This window comes from Erithacus rubecula (genome assembly GCF_903797595.1).
Source record: "Erithacus rubecula genome assembly, chromosome: 20".
NCBI lineage: Eukaryota > Metazoa > Chordata > Aves > Passeriformes > Muscicapidae > Erithacus > Erithacus rubecula.
This window is the reverse complement of record NC_136672.1, coordinates 4,273,153-4,294,394: the sequence shown is the minus strand read 5'-3', so window position 1 is coordinate 4,294,394 and position 21,242 is coordinate 4,273,153. Positions and strand designations below refer to the sequence as shown.

The window sequence follows — 21,242 nt, the reverse complement described above, 5'->3', positions numbered from 1 at the left end:
AGAGCTGGATACCTGTTTGTTCAAGATGGCTGTGCTTCCCCATCGTGCAGTTGGCTTCACGTTCCCAGTTCCCAGTGCTTGGGAGTGTTACCTTACAAAAAAACCTATTTCTGGAGCTTTTTGAGGTGTATCCACTGTAACCATCTGCTCTCTTGCATGCACGCCCCCGAGCTCACTCCCATGTGAGCTAACATCCCTCAGAGACACTGGCACTGAGATCACACTGCTTTGTTCAAGTCTCACGATTTTTCTACTGCTTTGAACAAGTGTCATGATTTTTATACATATGTATGGATTGCAAAGGGAGTGGTAGAGAGCTCTGAACAGCAGAATACAGGGCAGGAAAAGTTATTTGCTGATCTGTGCGAGTTCATCCAGAATTGTTTCTTTCTAAGTTCAGCTGCCAAGAATTTGAAACCTCGTGGTTGCCCTGCCATGAGTCACTGCTTTTCCTATTGATCTGCAGGGCTCTAATGCACAGGGAGGAAAGGATAAGATGGATACAGTGCTCTGCTGGAATGCAGCCTGTGGAGCAGGGCAGCATCCTGCTTGAGTGACCCTTCTTGTTTCTTGTGCTTATGAATAATTCAGAAATCCCACACACTGGAAGTGGATAGGAGAGCACATTGAACTTTGGTACCCACACATGGTCAGGCACTGCAGGCAGAAATTAAAGTTAGCACTGAGTGCTGCAGATGAGATTGGGCTGCCAGAATGAATCTGTGGCTTCTCTTGAGGTGCCCTTGGAGAATGTGGTGCTGCTCTTGGAATGCTGCTCTGCCAGCAATTTCAGGCAGAAAACATCAAAAAGAAATAAAACATCTTAACAGCTTGATTCATGTCATTAAGCTGTTAAAGCACTCAATATGCTTCATTTTTCAATGGTAATTGAAATTCCTCTGTATTTCACTGGGTTAGAATTTCTGTTTAGAGGATTCACCTACTAGAACAGCACAGCATAAGATTGCTTGGTATATTTTTTTTAGGTGTAGAAATTGGTTTTAAGTCATTTAATGGAAATACTAAATAATCCCTGTCCTTGAAGGCAGGAGACTGGGAACATATTAATCTGGCCAGGGAAAATGAGTAATTTATTTGCATGAATGACTGACTCTCCCTACTGAGGACTGAACACATGCTTATTATCAAGGTATTTTATTAGCCCTAGGCATGGTTTGAGAAGCAAAAAGCCAGACATCCTTGAAAACTGGGCTGTGGGGTCATACCTTAGTGCTGTTTTAAAGGTGGTATTTTGAAAGGAACTTGTTATTCCTGATAACTAGAATTCTAAAATCTAAGGGATGCAGCAGCAAAGTACAATTCCCTTGGCTATGAAAAATGACTGCAATGGGTTTAAAATAGTCTGACTTCTGAATTGCTTTCATATCTTCACACACAGCTGAAATACTAGCAAGGATAAAAGTGGAATAAATCCTGTTATTTTGACTCTACTCTGAGCATGAGTTGCTAAGGGAAGCAGTTGGAAAAGAAGCTTTATTACAGTGCTATTTTGGTTGAAATTATGCTTGTCAGTGCTCTTGCTGTTAACATGCATTAAGAAAGTTAAATTTGCAGTTCAAGCTGCTTCACCAGACTGTGTTTTTCTTGATGCACAATGCAGCTTCCAATGGATCAGAGTACACAAATGTTCAGAGGCTGGTGGGAAATGTAAAAGTACATTATTGAGGAGTTGCAGAATTGCAGGCTCAAAATCACTTTTTGAAAGATCTGTTCACAGGTGTCTCAGGCACAGAGGTGTTGTGATTTCATGTCAAGCCCAGCAGCAGCTGCAGACTTTTGAGGATGAGCACATCTGTGCTTTTGACTTGTGCTCTGTGTCAGTCTCCACACACACTGTGTGTTAAATGTGACAGGGAAAACAGTGACAGTGTCATGTCCTTGAAATGCCATTCTTGGGTGCACTTAGTGCTGCAGCAGCAGCATTTCACTCCTGCACTGAGCCCTTCAGGATTTTCTGCAGCTGCTCCTCTTTTGAGGAACTAATTGTCTTTGATTGTATCTGTACAGTGAAATTGGAACTCTGACACTAAGGTGTGGAATATCTGATTTTATTTGTGAAGAGAGACCTATCTGTCCAGGTTTGCCCACAATGCTGTCATACAAGGAAGGGACAACATTTTATAATAAACTCTGCTTTATCAGCCTGCTGGAGAACTACTGCATAATACAGCTCAGTTATTTTGCTGTCTGCAAAACTGGATTTGAGACAAAATTTCTGGTTCAAAACACTTCAATAACACAGCAAAATCCCTTCAGTTCTCCTGGAAAATAAAAACAGCATTTGATCTTTTTTTAATCTTCTCATGCTCCTTGAATAGCTCCAGTCTTGGCCATGCATGTGCTGCTCTGCCTCACGTGGCTCTTGCTGTGTTTTACCACAAATTGCAGGTTTTGTTGTGGTGTAAGATCTGTCAGTGTCCTGTAGCTTTTAGGAGCTTTTTCTGCCCACTTTGCACTGTGAAAAGGAGCAGTTTGTCCCTTGTAAAAGACACAGCTGTGCTTGAATCAGATTGAATATTTTGATGTGGCCACAGTTTGCTCTAATCACCTTTATTCAAATTGGGCTGTGCTGAGAAATAGTGATATTTATACAAGATATATTGGTAGTGAGACATAAAGAAATAAAACCAGCCTGATTTAAGAGCCCAGTAAAATTGATTGTGAACAGTTTTCTGTGTGTATGTTCTTTAGGGAGAAAGAATCCTGAGTCTCTCTTAATCTCTTGGAGACTCTCAGTACTTTGCTGTGAACATTCAGCTTGCCAGCTTTTGGTAGATAATTATTTCATTCTCTTCCAAACTGAACACATTCAATTCAGTCTTGCCATTTAAAACAACACATTTTTCTTGGGTATTTTTTTGTTCACAGTTCAGCAAACACTCAGGAGCAGGTAATGCTCTGAATTGCAAATGTTCACAGGGCAAACATGAACTGTGTGGAGGACTAAGATGAGAAAGGCATCAGTATGAGCAATGAAGGAGACTTGCAAAGGCTTTGGCATAAAGGGGGCTGTTCAGATGGGGAAAACTTGTCATCCAAATGTAAAAAAGACTTTGAAAAAAGTGAGAAAAATGCTAGATATCTACTGCTCCTGCTCTCTGGTCCATAAAATAATCATAGCATAAGGTCCTCAAAATAGAAGTATTAAATGAAGCAATCTGAAAATCAGAAATACTTGTAAATTCTGCTTCTTCTAGAATTTTTTTTTCTAACTTTAGCAACGTTTAACTACAGTTATTGTAGAGATTAATTTTGAAAGAATGCTGAGGCTTTTTCAGGGAGAGGTCTGAGATACTCCTAACTGCAATGTGCAGCCTTCTGTCCAGAACAAGAGCCATGTAAAAGAAATAGAATTTCTTTACCATACCAACAGGGCAAAAGAAACTTCTTATTCCTTGTCAATAGGACCCATCCTCCCTTTGTCTCAGAGCTGTGAAAGGTTCTCTCCCCCAGTGCACACTGTTGTGTTAGAACACTGATGCTCTGTCCCTGCTATTTGCACACAGCTCTGAGCCCAGGAATTGTTGCTGTTCCTCAGCCCAGCCCAAGCAGCTGTGCACAGATGAGCTCTGCAGCAGGGACTGTGTGTGACCCTTCTGTGCCTGCACTTCACTTACAGAGGAGCTTTATGAACTTGGGACAGTCATGCTGCAAAAATGGTTTAAAAATATGCACAAGGGGGAAAAAAGCTGACACTGTTTTAGTGCCTTACACCACTGTCACCATAGTAACACTGCCTTCAAACTAGGTTTGAGCACTGGTAATAAACTGAAGTATTTTAATTGTTCTAAAGGGAGAATTAAGAGACCTTTTCTATTCCAGCCCCACCATTGCATACTTTGTGCAGCTGCTGCTTGTTTTGTTCCCCACCCTCTCCCTCTTGGTGCTGCAGCCCAGCTGTTTTCAGAGTAGTTGAAATCATCTGAAAGGACAGAGTGGATATTTTACCCCTTTTTAAGAGTTGTTTCATGATGTTCTTTCAGATTTACTTTATCTAAGTTTTCTTCTGCATTGGAATAACTTGCAAAATCCAAAGCCAATGAGGTATTGATAGCAGCAAAAATGAAGGCATTCACAATTTGGAAAGCAAGTTAAAGATTTTGTTCCTTTAGTGCTACCCTATGAGGGGAAAAAAAAAAGAGCTGTAAAGAAGCAGAGATAGATTAGAGAGTATGATTTAAAAAAAAAAAAAAGGAGAAAAAAAAAAAGAGCTGTCTTGTATTCTTCAGTCACAGTGGTTTTAAAATCAAAATCCAACAAGTTTACTATTGGGATGACACCCTCTTACTTGTTTTACTGATTCCAAATCCTTAACTATCCTTTGTCTGATTTAATACCATCTTCTCTGTGTGCCAGATTTAAGAGATGAAGTTATGTGACTGTGTTCTTTAACCAAATTCAAAGCTGTTGCTGGCTCTGCATTATTGCAAGAACTTCTACGTTTTCAGAAGTGTGAAATGAGCTCATTGTATTAGACTGACTGTTGTTGGACAAAACTGGGAACTGATAAACTGCAGTGAAATCATTAGGAACACTGTGTGCCCAGGGAGCTTGAGAGCTCTATTAGCTTAAGAAATAGCTTTTGAAATGTTTTTATTAGACCTTGGGGAGCTGTATGAAATCCCTCTAGACAGCTCGGTGAAACACCGGTAATTAGTAAGTGGGTTTTTTTAATCCAAAACATAATTGTTTTGTCTTGTAGTATTTTAGAACTGGAGGGTCTGATTTTCCTGTTATCAAGGGAGTTGTCATGGTACAGAATGAATAACTTCCTTTTCAGAGGGAGAGGAGGAATGGGTTATTTTTTGTGTGGTTTTAAAACTGCCTTACTGGCTAGGAACATATTAATAAATGGATTGTTTGGAATGTGGATTCAGGAAGGCTCAGCCCATTCCATGGAAGCTCTAAAGGGCATTGAGCCTCCAAATGCTGGTGATGCCAATGAAGGAACTCTGCTTAATGGTGATTGTTTGTTGTCTTTCCATGGTGACAGGCATATGAAAGAAGGTTCCCCACGTGCCCTCTGATCCCCATGTTTGTGGCCAGTGACACTGTGAGCGAGTACAAGAGCGAGGACGGCGCCGTGCACGTGATCGAGCGGCGCTGCAAGCTGGACATCGATGCACCACGGCTGCTGAAAAAGGTGAGAGCTTTGAAGTGCCTGCTTTCTGCTTCTGGGTATCCCTTCACCTCAGTACTGTACCTTAACAGAATCTGTGCCTCTCCCCCAGATTGCAGGAGTGGACTATGTCTACTTTGTCCAGAAGAACTCTCTGAACAGGCGAGAAAGGACTCTGCATATAGAAGCCTACAATGAAACCTTCTCTAACAGAGTCATCATTAATGAGCACTGCTCCTACACAGTGAGTAACAACCCCTTGGTGGGGCTGCACAGGGGGCCAAGGCAGTGATGAGATCTCAGGACTCAGAGCTTGAGTTGTTCCTGCCTTTTGCCTTGCAAGAAAGTAATAACCAACACGCTGCCCCGAGTGATAATTGTTAGTGTTAAATGTAACATACTTGCCTCAAGAACTGAGACACGTTTGGCACCTTCTTGCTTGAGCATCATCTCAGAGAGCAGAACACAACATAATTTGCTGTGTTTGACAGCTCTGTTTAGGCAAATCTGTGCTTTGTAGCAGCAGTGTGGGACTTGGTGAGGCTGATGACACCCTGACAGAACTGCCAGAGGAAAGTTCAGCTGATTTGCCTTCTGCTCAGCTCAGACAGAAGTTCACTGAGTCAGCTATGCTTTAACCTATCTTTTTTCATTGTTCTTGGTCTTTAGTGCAAATGTTGATGGAGAGGAGTCTGGTGGCAGAGCTGCTGCTCTGCTTTGGCCATGGTTTGTTTGTGAATGGCTCAGCCCATCCTCATGGGCTCTTACAGCACATTCCATAGCAGTAGAACTTCAAACTGATGTTAAAGGTCAGATCAGAGCTAACAAATGTGACTGATTTATCTGTATTGTAGGACTCTTTTTAGGTCATAACATTTTTTTGTTGTGTTTAACCTGTGGTTAAAAGATCAGCAGGTGCCAAACCCAATTTACACTATTATCTGATACTTTAATAATTATTTCTGCTGTAACTTCCAGGGTAAATTAAAGAATACACTCCCATTTACCTGCAGTTTTTATATGAAAGCTCTGTTTAAACAGGGGGAGTGCTGTGCAGAAAAGTGCAAGTGGTAAATATGTACAAAACACAGCATTTCTCTATGCTCATTTGCTCTACTCAGTGAAGAAATTAGGTAAATACAAAATCAGGTTTTTAATGGAAGAATAAATTGTTTCTAAAAGTTCATTTTTATTAAAGGTAACATAATTGCATTTATGCAAATACAGGAAGATTCTTAAAGGATGTTATTATGTGTTGTACTTATTGAGGCTGTACAAGCTATTCTTGTACCTCCCATTCTCTAGTGCAGAAACAGAAAATGAAGGAAAAAGGATTTTTTTCTGTAGTTGTCTCCTTATAAAGTGTTGATCCTGTTCTTAGCCAAATTTAGCATGTTTTGAGGGGGAGGGGAACCCTAAGGCATCAGGCCAGTTGCATACTCAGAAATCCAGCCTTTTGTGATGTTTTTATAATGACAAATTCAGAGCCTGACCTAGAAATTTCTTGAACAAATCTATGGTAGTTGAAGAGAGTTTAAAAAACAGCTTTTTGTAACAGTATCAGCATCAATTGTAGAATTGTTTAGGTTGGAAAAGCCCTTTAAGATCAAGTCCAACTAAAAGTCTGTTTTCATGTCAGGAAAACAAGAGATAAGCTAAGAGGGAAGGTGTCAGCTGAGTGAGGAGTGTGCTCTTCTGTCTGTGGCATTATTAAGGGAGAACAAACTAAAACAGTTTTAATTGTACAGAATTCTGTGGTGCCTCCTAGGTCAGTGGGGAGCAGTGTTTCTCTGTCTCTGGGAAACACACTGGGAGTGCTGCCCCTGCCTTTGCTGCAGGGCTCAGCTGGCCCTGGGCTATCAGCCACAGCAGAGTTCCCTGTGCAGGCTTTTACCCTGTTCCACACACACCTTGCAGTCCCAACCCTTATCTAGGCTGAGGCAGTGTAGAAATGTGCAGTCCTCTGGCTCTTGGCTGTTGCACTTGTGTTTCTCCACCCTTCTCTTCCCTTAAGACAAAAAAAAAGGGCTGTGGGACCATGGAAGGGCTGCTCAGCTTTTTGTCCTTTGGTGTTGCCTCTTCCCAGCTGTGAAGCAAGTGAAGCAAGACACTGCAAATTCCACTTGAATGTTTTTGACTGTGTGAACCTGTAAAACAAGAAACATTTCAAATACTTGAGGGAGAAAAAAAAACCAAATGGATAACTGAGCTGTATGATCTTTTGTCTTGCAGGTTCATCCTGACAACGAAGATTGGACCTGTTTTGAACAGTCAGCAAGTCTGGATATCAAATCTTTTTTTGGTTTTGAAAGCACAGTGGAAAAGATTGCCATGAAGCAATACACCAGCAATATTAAAAAGGTGAGCCTGCAGTTGAGAATGATGTGCCTGGCTCCAAGTTACCAAAAGACAATGAGGCTGCTGCTAAGTAACAGGCTGCTCTGCTCAGAAAGCTGGGCTGCTTTGGTGAAGGCCTGGGGCAGTGTGCCTGTGTAGGGCTGTTTCAGATCTTCTGAGGTCTGATCATTTATTTTCAGCCTAATCTTTTCTGTGTCTGAAAGTGTGGGTTTTTTCAGTAGCTGAAGTAAATTTTCTTTTTGAAGGGAAAAGAAATAATAGAGTACTACCTGAAGCAGCTGGAGGAAGAAGGAATAACTTTTGTCCCTCGCTGGACTCCTCCTGTTGCATGTAAATCAGAGAGCAGCACATCCCACCCAAGGAGACCAGTGTCACCTGCCATTAACATCCCAGAGTCTGCCACCAAGGAGGGCTCGAGCAGCAAGGAGATCCTCAACAGCTCCAGCAGCCCCTCGGAGCCCACAGCAGGAACACCCGATGGTATGGGGCTCTGATGGCTTTTACTGGGAAGCTTTGTGCTGGAGAGGCTCTCAGCACTGGGCAGCTGAGAGCTCCACCTTGGCTCCTGAGCTGGTGGTGTGCAGTGTTAAAGTGTGGGCTCACCAAGCAGTGACACATGGCAGAGCTCAGGCAGCTGTTACAGGCTGAGCTCGTGAGTGGAGATCAGGTCTGAGCAGAAGAACTCTCTGCTGTTCATTAGGTTGCAAACGAGCAGTCTGCTCTCACCCTGAAATTCAGGGGTGAGTATAACTATAGGAAGGATGGGGAGGAAACAGCTGAAACTTCCCTAGACACAGTCTTCTGGGAATTTGAGAAAAATCTTGGGAGATCAAAGCTTCTCTATTTCTAGAAGCAGCAAGCCCAGTGGTGCTGTGGATTGATGAATCTGAGTATACTGGCAGAATGCTTTTACAAATGTCTGCTTCTGCTCCTTCTGCTGCAGAAGAATTTTATCTTCCTCATGAAGATGACTGTGTTTGTTGCTTTGGCCATCTTTTCATTGATTCAAAGGAGCTTCATTCAGTTCTGACTGCGCTGAACACAGCAGCCACTTTGAGACAGCAGCAAATCAGATCACTTGGTGCTTGGCTGGGTCAGATCAGGAGCACTATGATCACCTGTGATCTCTTTTTTAGATAAGCTGGATGCAGACTACATCAAGAGGTACCTGGGGGACCTGACCCCGATGCAGGAGAGCTGCCTGATCCGCCTGCGGCAGTGGCTCCAGGAAACGCACAAAGGCAAAGTGAGTTCTGGGGTGTCCCTGCTCAGGGTGTGTGACACACAGCATGGGCCTGAGGAGACGTCCTGCCACACCCCCTGGGGCTGACTCTTTCTGCTAAGTGGCCCTCCATGATCCTACATTTAAGCAGTGGCAATAAGAGGAGTTCATTGTGACTGTCCAGCTGACTTTGCAGCTGAAGTGCTTCAAAAATTAGCATGAAAGCCTCTCAGACTGTCAGTTAAACTGCCACAGGGGAATGCCAACAGTTTTATCAGTTTTATAAGTCTTCCTGGTTTCTACAGTGACCTTGTTTTTATATTTGTTTGTTTTGGCTAAACATCATAGTCTCACATACTGAAACACTGGTAGCAGTGGAGCACTGATAGCAAGGGTGGGGCTTTTCCAGTGCCTTGTGATTTGCATGTGTGTCTCAGCTTCCTCTAACTTAACAATAAAACACAGTCTGTGTTCTGTCCTGATTTATTTGAATTGGACTGGCTTGATATGGTCATACAGGTGGAAATGATTACATTAGAGTTATGAAATTTTTATATCCCTTTTGAAGGTAGCTGCAGTGCCTGACAGGGCTCATGGTTTTGTTTCGAACAAAGGCTGATTTTCTTGAATAACTCCCAGTGTTACACATTGCATTGGTGCAGGGCTGCACATTTATCAGCTTCTATTGTTTGGGTTTCTGTACTTGTTCCAAACCTTGAATACAAAATTGGGTTTGGTTTTGTTAATAGATCCCAAAGGATGAACACATTTTAAGATTCCTGCGTGCCCGGGACTTCAACATCGACAAAGCAAGAGAGATCCTTTGCCAGTCCCTGACGTGGAGGAAGCAGCACCAGGTGGATTATATTCTGGACACCTGGAATCCTCCCCAAGTGCTCCAGGATTACTATGCAGGAGGCTGGCATCACCATGACAAAGGTATGGTTTCAGTACAAAATATGTATTGAACAGCCTTTTGGATCAAAGGTGATGGTTGTTCCTCTGTTAGCTAGAGGTGGCTGGTTAGAACTTCTCAGTTTTTATGTACTGAAGACACTTAAATTGATAGGATGTTTTGGGTTGATATGGAATTTTAAATAATCTTGTTGCATCTCCCTGCCATGGGCAGGGACACCTTCCATTAGACCAGGTTGCTCAGAGTCCTGTCCAACCTGGCCTTGAGCACTTCCAGGGGCATCCACAGCTTCTCTGGGCAGCCTGTTCCAGTGTCTTTGCCAGCCTTAGCTGCTGGAGGCAGAGTCCTGGATCAGAGTCTTTCTGACTAATACTGACATACTTAAATCTGCTTTGCCAGGAGCTTAGAAAAGGTGATTAATTGCACTTCCATAGTGCTCTGAGATGCTTAGAAGGGTGTTAGGCAAATGCTGAGTGTGCTCTTTCAGTGATTAAAAGGTGTTTGTAAATAAGTATATCTTTGTAATCAATTTATTTCTGATGTTGCATAAATCTGCTGATGGCATAAATGAATATTTATTTGGCATTACAATCAGCCTAATGATGAGAAGTGGAATGTTGCAAAAACATCAAATAGAGCAGGTTTGTTTAAGAAGAGAAACAGCTTTGGCTGAATTCCCTTTGTACAGTGAGCCACAGGCTGACACACTCCCCTGTCCCTCTGCTTTATCCTGCACTGATCTCATTGCTAATACATACACAGAAATGAAACACATTGGAATTTGTGGCTTGAGGCAAGCTGGGCTCTTTAGATAAGGAAATGATCTCTTACTGTGAGCGATCTGTGCTCTGATTGAGTCTTTTCCCACCAGGCACCATTGTTTCTGCTCAGCTCTTCCTTTTTCAAGCAGCATGTGAAACAGGGCAGGATGCTGTCAGCAGTACTGGCCAGGAGACAGGGAGGACGAAGCAGAAGTTTAATCACAGGGCTTGAATGACTCTTCCCTGCTGCTCTGGGTTTGGCAGACCTCAAACTGAGAAAATGGAAAATGAGAATGTGCTTGTAAAGATTGTAGGGAAAAAGACCTGTTAATAAGTTCTCCCTTTCAGCCTGTTCCTTGTCTGTCCTTTGCAAAGACTTCCTCTGTCAATAGCACACAACTGGGTCCTGCCAGTGAGCAGAAAGGTGCAGAATGCATCAAAGGCTTGTTTAATGTTCTTCTGAGAAGTTCTGCAGTCTTGTGGTGAACTTCATGCCCCCTCCCTTCCCCTGCAGTTCCTTTGATCTCTCCTGCAGCATGCCCACAAGTAAAGCATGGCTTTGTCAATAATGGAAACACTATTTCAGAACTGAGCAGTTCTCTATAATTTAAAACTTTACAGTGGTAGATTCTTTTTTAAAATCCTCTTTTCTAGTATTGCTCCTTTCCTCCTACATATGCTAAATGTGCCAAACTTAAGCTGGCTGGATGCTGTGTGGCTTTTAGTGCTACAGCAAAGGCAGCAGTGATAATGGAGCACATTGTCTACAATGAACTATCAGTGCTTAAGAAAAGAAGTTATTATTTTGGCTTGCAATTAGCACAGATTTCTGTACATCTGAATGGCTTTTATTTTGACAGCAGTGCTTCAATCTAATGTCTTTTTAAAACCACAAAGCTCTAATGGAATATAAATTGTACAGTGATAACAAAGCACTGTCAGCTGAGACTCTCCTTCATGTGTCATTTGGATGGACCAGGGTTACTGATCTGTTAGTTTGGGTTTGGAGGCATCTCTGTCTGGGAGGGATGGAGGGAGGGAGACCTACTATAAAGCTTAATAGCAGTTTTTGTTTAGTGTCTCAAAGCTAAACAGTACATTCCAAGATAACCATGTGCTGATGTTAAAATAACATTTTCTTTTAGTCCACCTGATAAAACATTAAACACTGTGAACTTCCATGGGGGCAGTGTCTTTGCCAAATAAATAACTTGCCTTGTCTCTGCAGTTTTGGTTGTTTGTTGGTTTTATTAATAGTGTGTTTTTTGCAGTTTCTCTCCTTGTGTCCCAAAGTACTTAATGACAATTTGATAACCTCTCTTACAGCTGTTGGAGGGGAGTGAGGCTGCACAGACAACAAGACTTGAGGGAGATTTTTATGTGGAAAGCTTCTTTTTTATATTGTATGCTAACATATTCACTTTTATAAGCTAGTGATTGTTTAGCCTGTGTGTTAGAATAGATGAAACAAAGCTTAACAAGTGCATCATTTTGTACAACTAAGAGCCAGAAATGCAAACTTTGATTCTCAATTTCAGCCAACACAGTAATTCACCTTAATGCCTGAGTATCCTGCCAGTGTCAGGCTGCCCCAGTGTGAGGCTGACTGTGGAAATGCAGGGCTCTAATGCAGAGGGTCCATCTGAGGCTGATCTCTGGAGCAGAGTCTGTTCTCACCAGGCTTAACCTGCATAAGCAGGGCTGTGTGCCAGTTCTGCACAGTGTGCAGTGACAGAGCTGGAGTGTGGCTCCCTCCAGCAAACTCTGCAGAGGGCAGGCTATGGGTTAACACTTGGTTTCATTAATTCCCACATGTCAGGAATGGCTATTTTTCCAGAAAGGTTGCTGTAAACTCTCCAGAGCACTCTTGCATCACATGTGATAAAAGCCTCACAGCCTTCCTTGCAGCTCTGCAGTTACAGGAAAAGCTTCAGTTCATTGGTGTACCTGAGCCGTCCTGGGAGCTAAGAATAGTCTGTGTCATTAATTGTGTATACTTTGTCTGGAGTGTACTGATGTGCTCAAAGTCCTTTGAACTTTCCACGAAGGTCAGGGAGCTATTTCTGAATCAGGATATCTCCATTTTGCAGCTCATTGACAGATAATCTGTCGGCGTGGCTGCACCCGATGATGTTTATGTTGCAGCTGCTCTTGATTCTTCCTCTTGCAGAGGAGGTTTATCAGTTTGTGTCCAGCGGGATCCCCTGGAAGCAGCTCTCAGTGTCTGTTGCTGTTTTTTCTCTGTGCAGACGGGCGGCCGCTGTACGTGCTGAGGCTGGGCCAGATGGACACCAAGGGGCTGGTGCGAGCGCTGGGGGAGGAGGCGCTGCTGCGCTACGTGAGTGTTCAACTGCGCCTTTTCATGTGCAAATCCCCGCTGCCCCTGCGCCACACGCCTTCTGCCGGGCTCTCAGGCCAACGCTTTTTGGTTGGAATAAGTCTGGCAGCTGTTCCTGGTTCTGCAGGCTGATGGAAAAGTGGAGTTCTGGCAGCTCCCGTGGTTATTGATTGGCATTTGCACAGATTCTTCTGCACTTGTGCAGGGCATCTCACTCTTGTACAGAAGAGAAAATGCCACACTCAGGATTTTGTCACACCTGTACTCCAAGGAGAAGAATCATGCATTTTTAAAGAAGGAGTGCTTGCCTGTAGTTCTGCCTTCCCTAAAGGCATCACTCAGACTGTTATTTCCAAGCAGAAAGCTGGCAGAATTCCAGATTTGCACTAACTTTTTGTGACTCCTAGTAATGATAGGGGTAGCCATAGTGACTATTAAGAACAGGAACTGGATTTTATTTTTCTCTTCTAATGGCATTTCCAAGCAGATACTAGCTTTTGTTTGCTTGCCCTAATTCTGTTTCAAGGTTACTTTCTGTGATTTCTAAAGGGGCTTTAATTTCTGAGTAATTAAGGGTAATTGTAGTGATTTCTAGTTCATTCTTGGACGGGGGAATAGTTTCTGCTGGTTTAATCTTGTAGTTTTAATTAGTCTTTGAATATAAACATATTTTCTTTATCCCACCTACTGAGTTTGAGAGTGTCTTTTCTAAACCCCACTCTTTCTTGTGCAGGTTCTTTCAATAAATGAAGAAGGGCTGAGACGATGTGAGGAGAATACAAAAGTATTTGGCAGGCCAATAAGGTAAAGTCTGCTATGTGGGAATGAACTACTTTTAATGGTGTGTGGGGGGAGTGTCAGGCAGTGGAACAAGCAGAGGTGGGCTGTGTCTCACATGCAGGTACAATCACACAGTTAATTAAGGAAGCCTGAGGGACACACAGCACCTGCCCAGCAGCCTTGCTCTTGTGCTCATAGTGGTTCTATTGGGGCTGTTTATCTTCTTCTCCCTTCTGCTGCTGGATATCTGCAGAGCAGTGCAGCCTAACTCCCAAATCTGAGGGGGGAATTTTACAGGCACTGGGCATTGGTGCAGGCTGTCAAACAATCAGGCTGTGATAGTATCATGAGTAACATTTCCAGTAGTTTAAGGTGTGGCTTCCATGTCACTTGTTCATCCATAGTCCACTCCAAGGCTCATTACTCTCAGTTCTGGTTTGTATTCTCCATTTATGATGTGTGGCTACTCAGCTGTTGATCCAAGGCGAGGCCATGAGGCTCCTGTGAAACCTGGGATCTGCTTCTCCAGGTTCTGGCATGACTTCATGTCATGAAATTCAGTCAAAAGTGGTTTGCTAGTCCATCTTTGTTGTTGTAGGGGGTCACTTGTGAAAGTGGTAATTGCAAAATGGATTTAAGGAGGTGGAATGAAGGCAGAACCAGCCCTGATAAGATGCCATGTTTCTTGGAGTCTGTCCAGTTTTTGCCTCCCTCCTGTAATCTGTGAGGTCCAGGGATGTGGGGTGTGCCTGCTTATCCTTTCCCTGGGACAGACCTTGCTGCCCCAGCTCTCTGAGGGAGGTCAAATCCAGGGGAGGGGCCTTGTGTGTTTAACAGCTGAGTGGTGCTGCCTGCTGGATCTTCATTTGGAGCCATAATCCTAAAGAGCTGCATATTAAACATTTAAAGTGAAACAAAGAAGGGTTTGGTGTTTCATAGAAGCCTTATGCATAATGTAATGGCTGCTGGCTGGTGCAGCACAGCTGTAAATCTTGAATTCCTGCCCAGGGCAAGACCTGAACTTGGAAAGAAACTGAAACACATGCTGCAGCTCAGTTGTTAGTATTAAGAACATATCTCTTCCTATAGAAAAAGCTTCCTTCCCTGAGATCTGACAACAGAATTAGCTTTGATGTGTATTGGCACCACTGTGCTCTGTGTTAGTAGGAAATCTGCAGTGTGAATGTTAAATTGCTTCAGAGCAGCAGTGTGGCCACTTAATTGATCTCCCAGTAAAAGCAATGGTTTAATGTTTGGGCTGGCTGTTGACAGGATTTGTTTTTTGGCTTCATATGAACTGAACTTTTATCTGGAATCTAAAATATCTGTGAGGGAGTGTGCAGAGTGATCACTGCACATCCTTTAAACTCTCCACATTTCAATGTGTTGGGCACTTGCATAAACAAGGAGAATTTTGATATTACTGAGATTTTTCTTTTTATCTCTCTCAAATTCAGCTCTTGGACCTGTCTAGTAGATCTGGAAGGCTTGAACATGAGGCATTTATGGAGACCTGGTGTCAAGGCCTTACTGAGAATCATTGAGGTGGTTGAAGCTAATTACCCTGAGACCTTGGGTCGTCTGCTTATCCTAAGAGCACCTCGAGTATTCCCAGTTCTCTGGACACTGGTATGTGTGTGTGTAATCCAAGGTGTCCCTCAGTTCTCTCAGTTTGTTAAAGCACTTCAGAGATCAGGCTGAATGTGCAGCAAATGTTGTCATTTGGAAGCATTTCATAATATAATGCATACTATATTTAATATAGGTCCTTTATATAGGATTCCTGGAGTGGATTGAAAAACACCACCTATTACACATTTGATTAATTTGGCTTCTTTGTGGTGTGGACTTTGCATAACTAGGATGGTAACACTCAGTGTGATCAAAACTGATTCTGTCAAAATGGACTTTAAAACAATGTAAATTGACTTGAGAAAAATGTGAGAGCCTGATCTGTTCTGTTTTTCTTTCTTTGTAGGTTAGTCCATTCATTGATGACAACACTAGAAAGAAATTCCTTATTTATGCTGGAAATGACTACCAGGGTCCTGGGGGACTGCTGGATTACATTGATAAAGAAATTATCCCTGATTTCCTCGGTGGGGAGTGCATGGTAAGAATATAAAATATTCCATATAGCAAGTTATTTTTATTTTTTTTTTCAATTGTTATTTTTCCTCTCCTCCTAACAAAGAAGTCTGTAAGCACAGAGGGATTCCTGGTGTAGTTTGGAGGTGGGGCTATGGTGTAGGATTCCAGGCTCAGTGCTGTTTTCTGGATCCACTTTAAAAAGACCAGTACAATGGTGCTGTTGGATGAGTATCAAATACCTTATCAAAACAGCCAAGCACAGCTACAAGCCATGGTCTGTTCCCTGGAAAGTTCAGGCAAACATGGTAGCAGAGCTCTGAGCAAGAGCTGTCACTATCAGCTGATCAGAGAGCCTGTGTCACCTAAAAACTGATCCCATGAGGAGCCCAAGGAACATGTGGCACATCTGCTAAGGGGGCTCAGCAGACAGCCCAGTCCTCCCACAAAGAATGTGCAGTTACCCCCAGCAAACCAGAAAAGTGCTTTTACTGCAGGGTACTGCTATTTCTCAGTCCCTTGTCACATGCCTTGATAGCTGTTTCCTGCCTGGACCTTGGGGTCAGTTGGATCTGGCACTTTAACATCTCACTGCTAGTGTAAGGTTTGTTTCACCTATAATGCTTTTGACAACACAGGCTGGGTGTGTTTTCAGCCCCTGTGCACTCTCTAGATTAATTTATGTACCATTCTTGAAAGTTCCTCTGTGTCAGTTCCCATAGAGTCTCAAATGATAATGAAGTGCAGTTCAGTTTGTTGGAATAGAGCATGTGTTTATCTCCAGTGGGCTGGTTTTTGTTGCAGCAGTAGCTTTCAGTTTTATCTAATTTGGAGCTTAGAGCTGGCAAAATCCACTGCTTAAATAAGCAAAAGTGAATGTTACCAGAAAGCAAATTGCTACAATACTTCCTGCCAGTTACAGGCAGTGGCAGTTTTCTTCTGGGTATTTGAACAAAAATGACTTCTCTGAGATCTTTTCAATTCTCTATTGTAATTCAGTTACCAAACACTTCCACTTCCCCAGACACTTCTGTGGAACCTGTTGTCAACTTCATTGCTACAGGCTTCTTAAAACAGAAGTTTGCTTAGGGAAATTGTGTAATCACTTCTAGTACCGAGCTGTCAGACAGATGTAACTTCAAAACTGTTGACTTTCCTGGCTGCAGTGTCCTTTTACCTGCTTGGAAACTTTCTGTATCTCCCCACTATCCATTCTTAAATTTTTTAACCCCATTCTTTCAGGTCTCTGTAGCATTATTTGTCAGACTTAGTCACTATAGTCACTTCCCTCAGGATTCTGAAGTGTCTCCCATCTTTCTTCAGTGTAAAGTGCTGTAAATGATAATCACAACCTTTGCACAGTCCCTTTCTGGGGTGCTGACTGTTGGGTGTGTACCAGATCTGTTCCCCTGGTGTGCAGTTCTGCAAACACCTCACCCAGATCATTGTGAAAAGAATTACATATGTATCATGTACAAGCTATAAAGTTATTGTCAGATTGTTCCCTTCTCCAGAGTACTGCTCAACATTTGTTTCTGAAGCTGGAAGGCAGAGAGCATGATGGGATGGTCGCAGGAGATCATTTGATAATTTTTAATGTTTTTTTGTTTTAGTGTGAAGTACCAGAGGGTGGGCTGGTTCCCAAGTCCCTCTACCGGACAGCAGAAGAGTTGGAAAATGAAGACATCAAGCTTTGGACTGAAACAATCTACCAGTCTGCAAGTGTCTTCAAAGGAGCTCCACATGAGGTACAGCTCCAGCTGCCCATTGCTTTCATTTTATCTCAGCCCTCTGCTCTGAACTTGGTCTCTTGATCTGGAAATAATTTATTACTTGTTTATTTAATTCCTGTGCTTCCATCTTTTGGAGCTGGTGCACAGTGATGCTTTAGTGGCTGAAGTTTGTGACTGTTCCTCCTGTTATTTTGTTGCCATTTAGAGATATCACTGGTTTTCATTCTATTCAAAGCCCTCTCCTTCTAAGTAAAGCAAGCAAAATTCTCAGAAGCTGCTTGAAAGCTTTTCAAAGTTATGTGTTAAAATATACACACCATCAGGGGGAATTTGAATCTACAATGCATTTTTTTGACTATTAAAAAGCCTTTTTAATAGTAGAAACTAAGCCCAGCAACAAAAAAGCTCTGTTCTTTGTCTTCTTTTTCTGTAGGAGTTTGCCTTGACTGTGCAAATTGCTGTTGTCTAATGTGCCTTTCCTGTCTCAGGTTCTGATCCAGATCGTGGACGCATCGTCAGTGATCACATGGGATTTTGACGTGTGCAAGGGCGACATTGTTTTTAACATCTTCCATTCCAAAAGAGCCCCACAGCCTCCCAAAAAGGACTCTCTGGGAGCTCACAGTATTACATCTCCTGGTGGCAACAATGTCCAGTTGATAGACAAAGTCTGGCAGCTGGGACGTGACTACAGCATGGTGGAGTCTCCCCTGATCTGCAAAGAAGGGGAGAGTGTGCAGGTGAGGCAGCCAGAGCCTCTGTGGGGGCAGATGGAGCCCAGGCTGCCTGTTCTTACTCACAGCACTGACACTGAGTGGTGACTCACTGCTGGGCTGCCTGCTGCTTTTGGCCAGCATTTCAGCTGCTGTTCCTGGGTGTGCTGCAGGGAGCAGGGATGGGATTTATGTGGGATCTGCTGGGAGGGAAAGTTGCATCAGTCCACTAGTCTGAGATGGATCAGCAAGGAAGATGGGGAGGCCACCTAAAATGCACATCCAGAAAGTAACAAAGCATGCTTTGTGCTGTAATTCTGGCAGTTATGTTCTGCAGCAAATAGTCTGTGTTTGAGGAATACCACAGTGCCTGTCCTCAGTAATAAGAGAAGGCTGGAAATCAAGTCTGAGCTTCTGCTTGTTTGCCCTCTAATGGGCAGTCTAAGAGCTGCTGGTAGCCAAAGCTCCTGAAGGTTTTTTTTATACCATTTACAACTTGCCCTTTAATTTCAAGTTTTTCTAACATGCAGTATGTTTATAGTCACATGCTGCCACTGCTGTTCCTGTTGACTTGAAATGAGTCAAACAGCTCCTAAAGTCACCAAGATGGAAATATTAAAAGGAAGTATGGGCAGTGACCTCTTGAACTGTGAGGCAGATGACTTGACTGCTCTTATCATGGTCTCAAAGGACAGATGTGAATGAAAATAAATGGAAAAATTAATATTGTTTTAAAGCAGAACTTGTCCTTTCAGCATATTAAATCCTAACCCCTCGACACTGTGGAAAAGCTGGAGGAGCTGCTGGTGTTCCATCCCAGATTTGATAAAAATGTTGTGTGGGGAGAATTTCCCAGCACTGCCATTTGGCTGAGGAGCTGAAATACTGGCATTGGGCAAAAATCCTGGGCATGTAGGCACTTCCTCTAAGCTTGAAAAATAAATGTCAAGCCTACAAATCTCTGTTAACCAAATTAATTTTTGTTTTTTGTTGTGTCTGCTTGCAGGGTTCTCACGTGACCAGGTGGCCTGGCTTCTACATTTTACAGTGGAAATTCCACAGCATGCCTGCCTGTGCTACAACCAACCTGCCTCGTGTGGATGATGTGCTGGCATCTCTACAGGTGTCCTCTCACAAATGTAAAGTGATGTACTATACAGAAGTGATAGGATCTGAAGATTTCAGGTATGTCTGGCCAAAGGCAGCCAGTGTCAAACATTTCTGATGTTTTGGATGATCAAGTCAATGGCAACTTCACTTAAATACAAGTAAATTCTGAGGGCCTTGAAAAGTTGCTCTGAGGGTAATTAATGTATAAAAGAGGTTAATTAGTTATCTGGTGGTAATATCACAGGTCACTTGGCTCTGCTGGGCGTGGTGGGCTGTCCTGCAGAAGGGAGTGCAATTCAAATTCCAGTTGTTGAATTTCATTTTCTGCCAGTGGATAAACTTGACTGAAATTCAATCTGTCTCTTTGAACAGCATCTGTATTTTGAAAGGGGTGCAGTGTCCTCATTACTTTATGTGGTAAAGCAGAATTTTGAGTATCTGCACCAAAGCTGTTACTTGCTTTTTATTCAGTGTGCAAATACAGTATATATACACAGCAGAAATCAAAGTCTTTGTGTGTTCTGAAGCTTAAAACCGCTTTCTTCTTTTTTTTTTTTTTTTTTTTTTTTTTTCTGCAGGGGATCTATGACCAGCCTTGAATCAAGCCACAGTGGATTTTCCCAGCTCAGTGCTGCCACCACTTCCTCCAGCCAGTCCCATTCCAGCTCCATGATTTCCAGGTAGTGCAACAACAGCTGAAAAGCAAATGGATGTGATGGCTGGACCCTCGCCCATGGCAGCTGACTGCAATACAGCATATTCAACTGGCAATTGTGCAAAAAACCCCACCCCAAAAAGCCTTTTATAGATAGTAAAGTAGCTGTTTGAATTTTACACTTAGTGGTTTTGGTCTTTGTTAGATCCAACAGCTTGTCTCTTAACTTTAACCCTTTTTCCTAACTCAGCCATAAATATTTTTGCAAGTGTGCTTGCACAAATCCTAACTGAACACAAGGGCTCTTACTGAAAAGGAAAAACAACCAGTGCATCAGTTAAGAATGATTCTTTTTTTAACTGTGTAGATGTTGAAAAGCAAAAAAGAAAAACCCTACCAAAAATGCTCCATAGTGCATTAGAGATCAACTGCAAGTCTCCTGTCAGGACATTCCTTGCCATCCTAAGAAATCCCCTGTGATCTTCCAGTGCTGCAAACTGTTCTCCTGTTGCCACTAATTATGTCCAAGACAAAGGACAGCAGTTGCTGGATACTTGACTTTGTGAGTCCATTTTTTTCAAAGCATGCCCACAGAGCTGTGGCCAGGCTGTAACACTGAATATACCTTTTGTAGGAGCACATTTCTGGGGAATTTGAGCTCTGGGTTTTGCTGGGTTAAAGCAATTTGTTCTTTCCTTGGATTTGTGTGTGGAGCACTGTGGAGAGAGAGGCAGAGAGCAGGCTCTCTGTCACTGTGTCACACTGGGCTCATCCAGAGCTGCTCAGAGCTTTTGTCCCCAGCTCTGTGCTGGAGCTTCACTCTGCTTCCTTAGTGCATTCCAAGCAAATTCCAAGCAAAAGATTCTCTTATTTTCAGGAATTTATGCAGAGCTTCAGCTTGCTTCTTTAACCAATCTGGAGGAGTGGTGGCTTCCATCCTTCCTGAGCACTTCTGCCTCCCTGGGGCCTCCTGTCCTTCCCTGTGCCTGGCACAAATAGAGCACCTCAGTTCTGGTCAGCCTTTGTGTGGGCTGGGAGCACAGGGATCTTCCCTGAGTGATACAGGAGAAGATCCTCTGAGGATTTTCTTCACCATTTTCACTACTGCCACTGCCAGAGGTGATCTGCCATTTGGGATTCTGTGCCTGTTTGCCAGGCCCTCGTTTCACCCTTGCTGAACTCTGTTCAGATGTTCTTCCTTCTCAAGCCCTCTCTGTGCACAGCAAAAGGCTCCATGGACTGAACTGTCAGACACACTGGCAGTGGGGCAGAGAAGATTTTGGTCTGAAATGCAGCAGGATTTGCACAGTTAGACCCTTCTTGACCTTTCCTTGCCCTTTGTAGAGCTAAAATGTCCATGCAGGCACAAGAGCTTCTGTGCTGATGCTGTCCCTGCTGGGAAGTGGGGTCGGGTCTGGCTTGGGTAGG

At 43.1% G+C, this 21,242-nt stretch overlaps 1 protein-coding gene across 2 annotated transcripts in view; it reads left to right on the top strand.

The window, feature by feature from the left end:
• Positions 1–19,993, top strand: part of SEC14L1 (SEC14 like lipid binding 1) — a 38,509-nt gene extending 18,516 nt beyond the window's left edge. For both annotated transcript variants that reach the window (XM_079323362.1, XM_079323363.1), the window contains exons 3-16: positions 5,015–5,164; positions 5,253–5,384; positions 7,373–7,501; positions 7,744–7,978; positions 8,635–8,744; positions 9,470–9,659; positions 12,647–12,735; positions 13,469–13,539; positions 14,973–15,144; positions 15,494–15,628; positions 17,217–17,351; positions 17,825–18,076; positions 19,056–19,234; positions 19,738–19,993. In XM_079323362.1, the coding sequence (XP_079179488.1) occupies positions 5,015–5,164; positions 5,253–5,384; positions 7,373–7,501; positions 7,744–7,978; positions 8,635–8,744; positions 9,470–9,659; positions 12,647–12,735; positions 13,469–13,539; positions 14,973–15,144; positions 15,494–15,628; positions 17,217–17,351; positions 17,825–18,076; positions 19,056–19,234; positions 19,738–19,843 (2,085 nt within the window). In that variant the 3' untranslated portion in view covers positions 19,844–19,993. The remainder of the gene's footprint in view (positions 1–5,014; positions 5,165–5,252; positions 5,385–7,372; positions 7,502–7,743; positions 7,979–8,634; positions 8,745–9,469; positions 9,660–12,646; positions 12,736–13,468; positions 13,540–14,972; positions 15,145–15,493; positions 15,629–17,216; positions 17,352–17,824; positions 18,077–19,055; positions 19,235–19,737) is intronic.
• Positions 19,994–21,242: the final 1,249 nt, after the last annotated feature.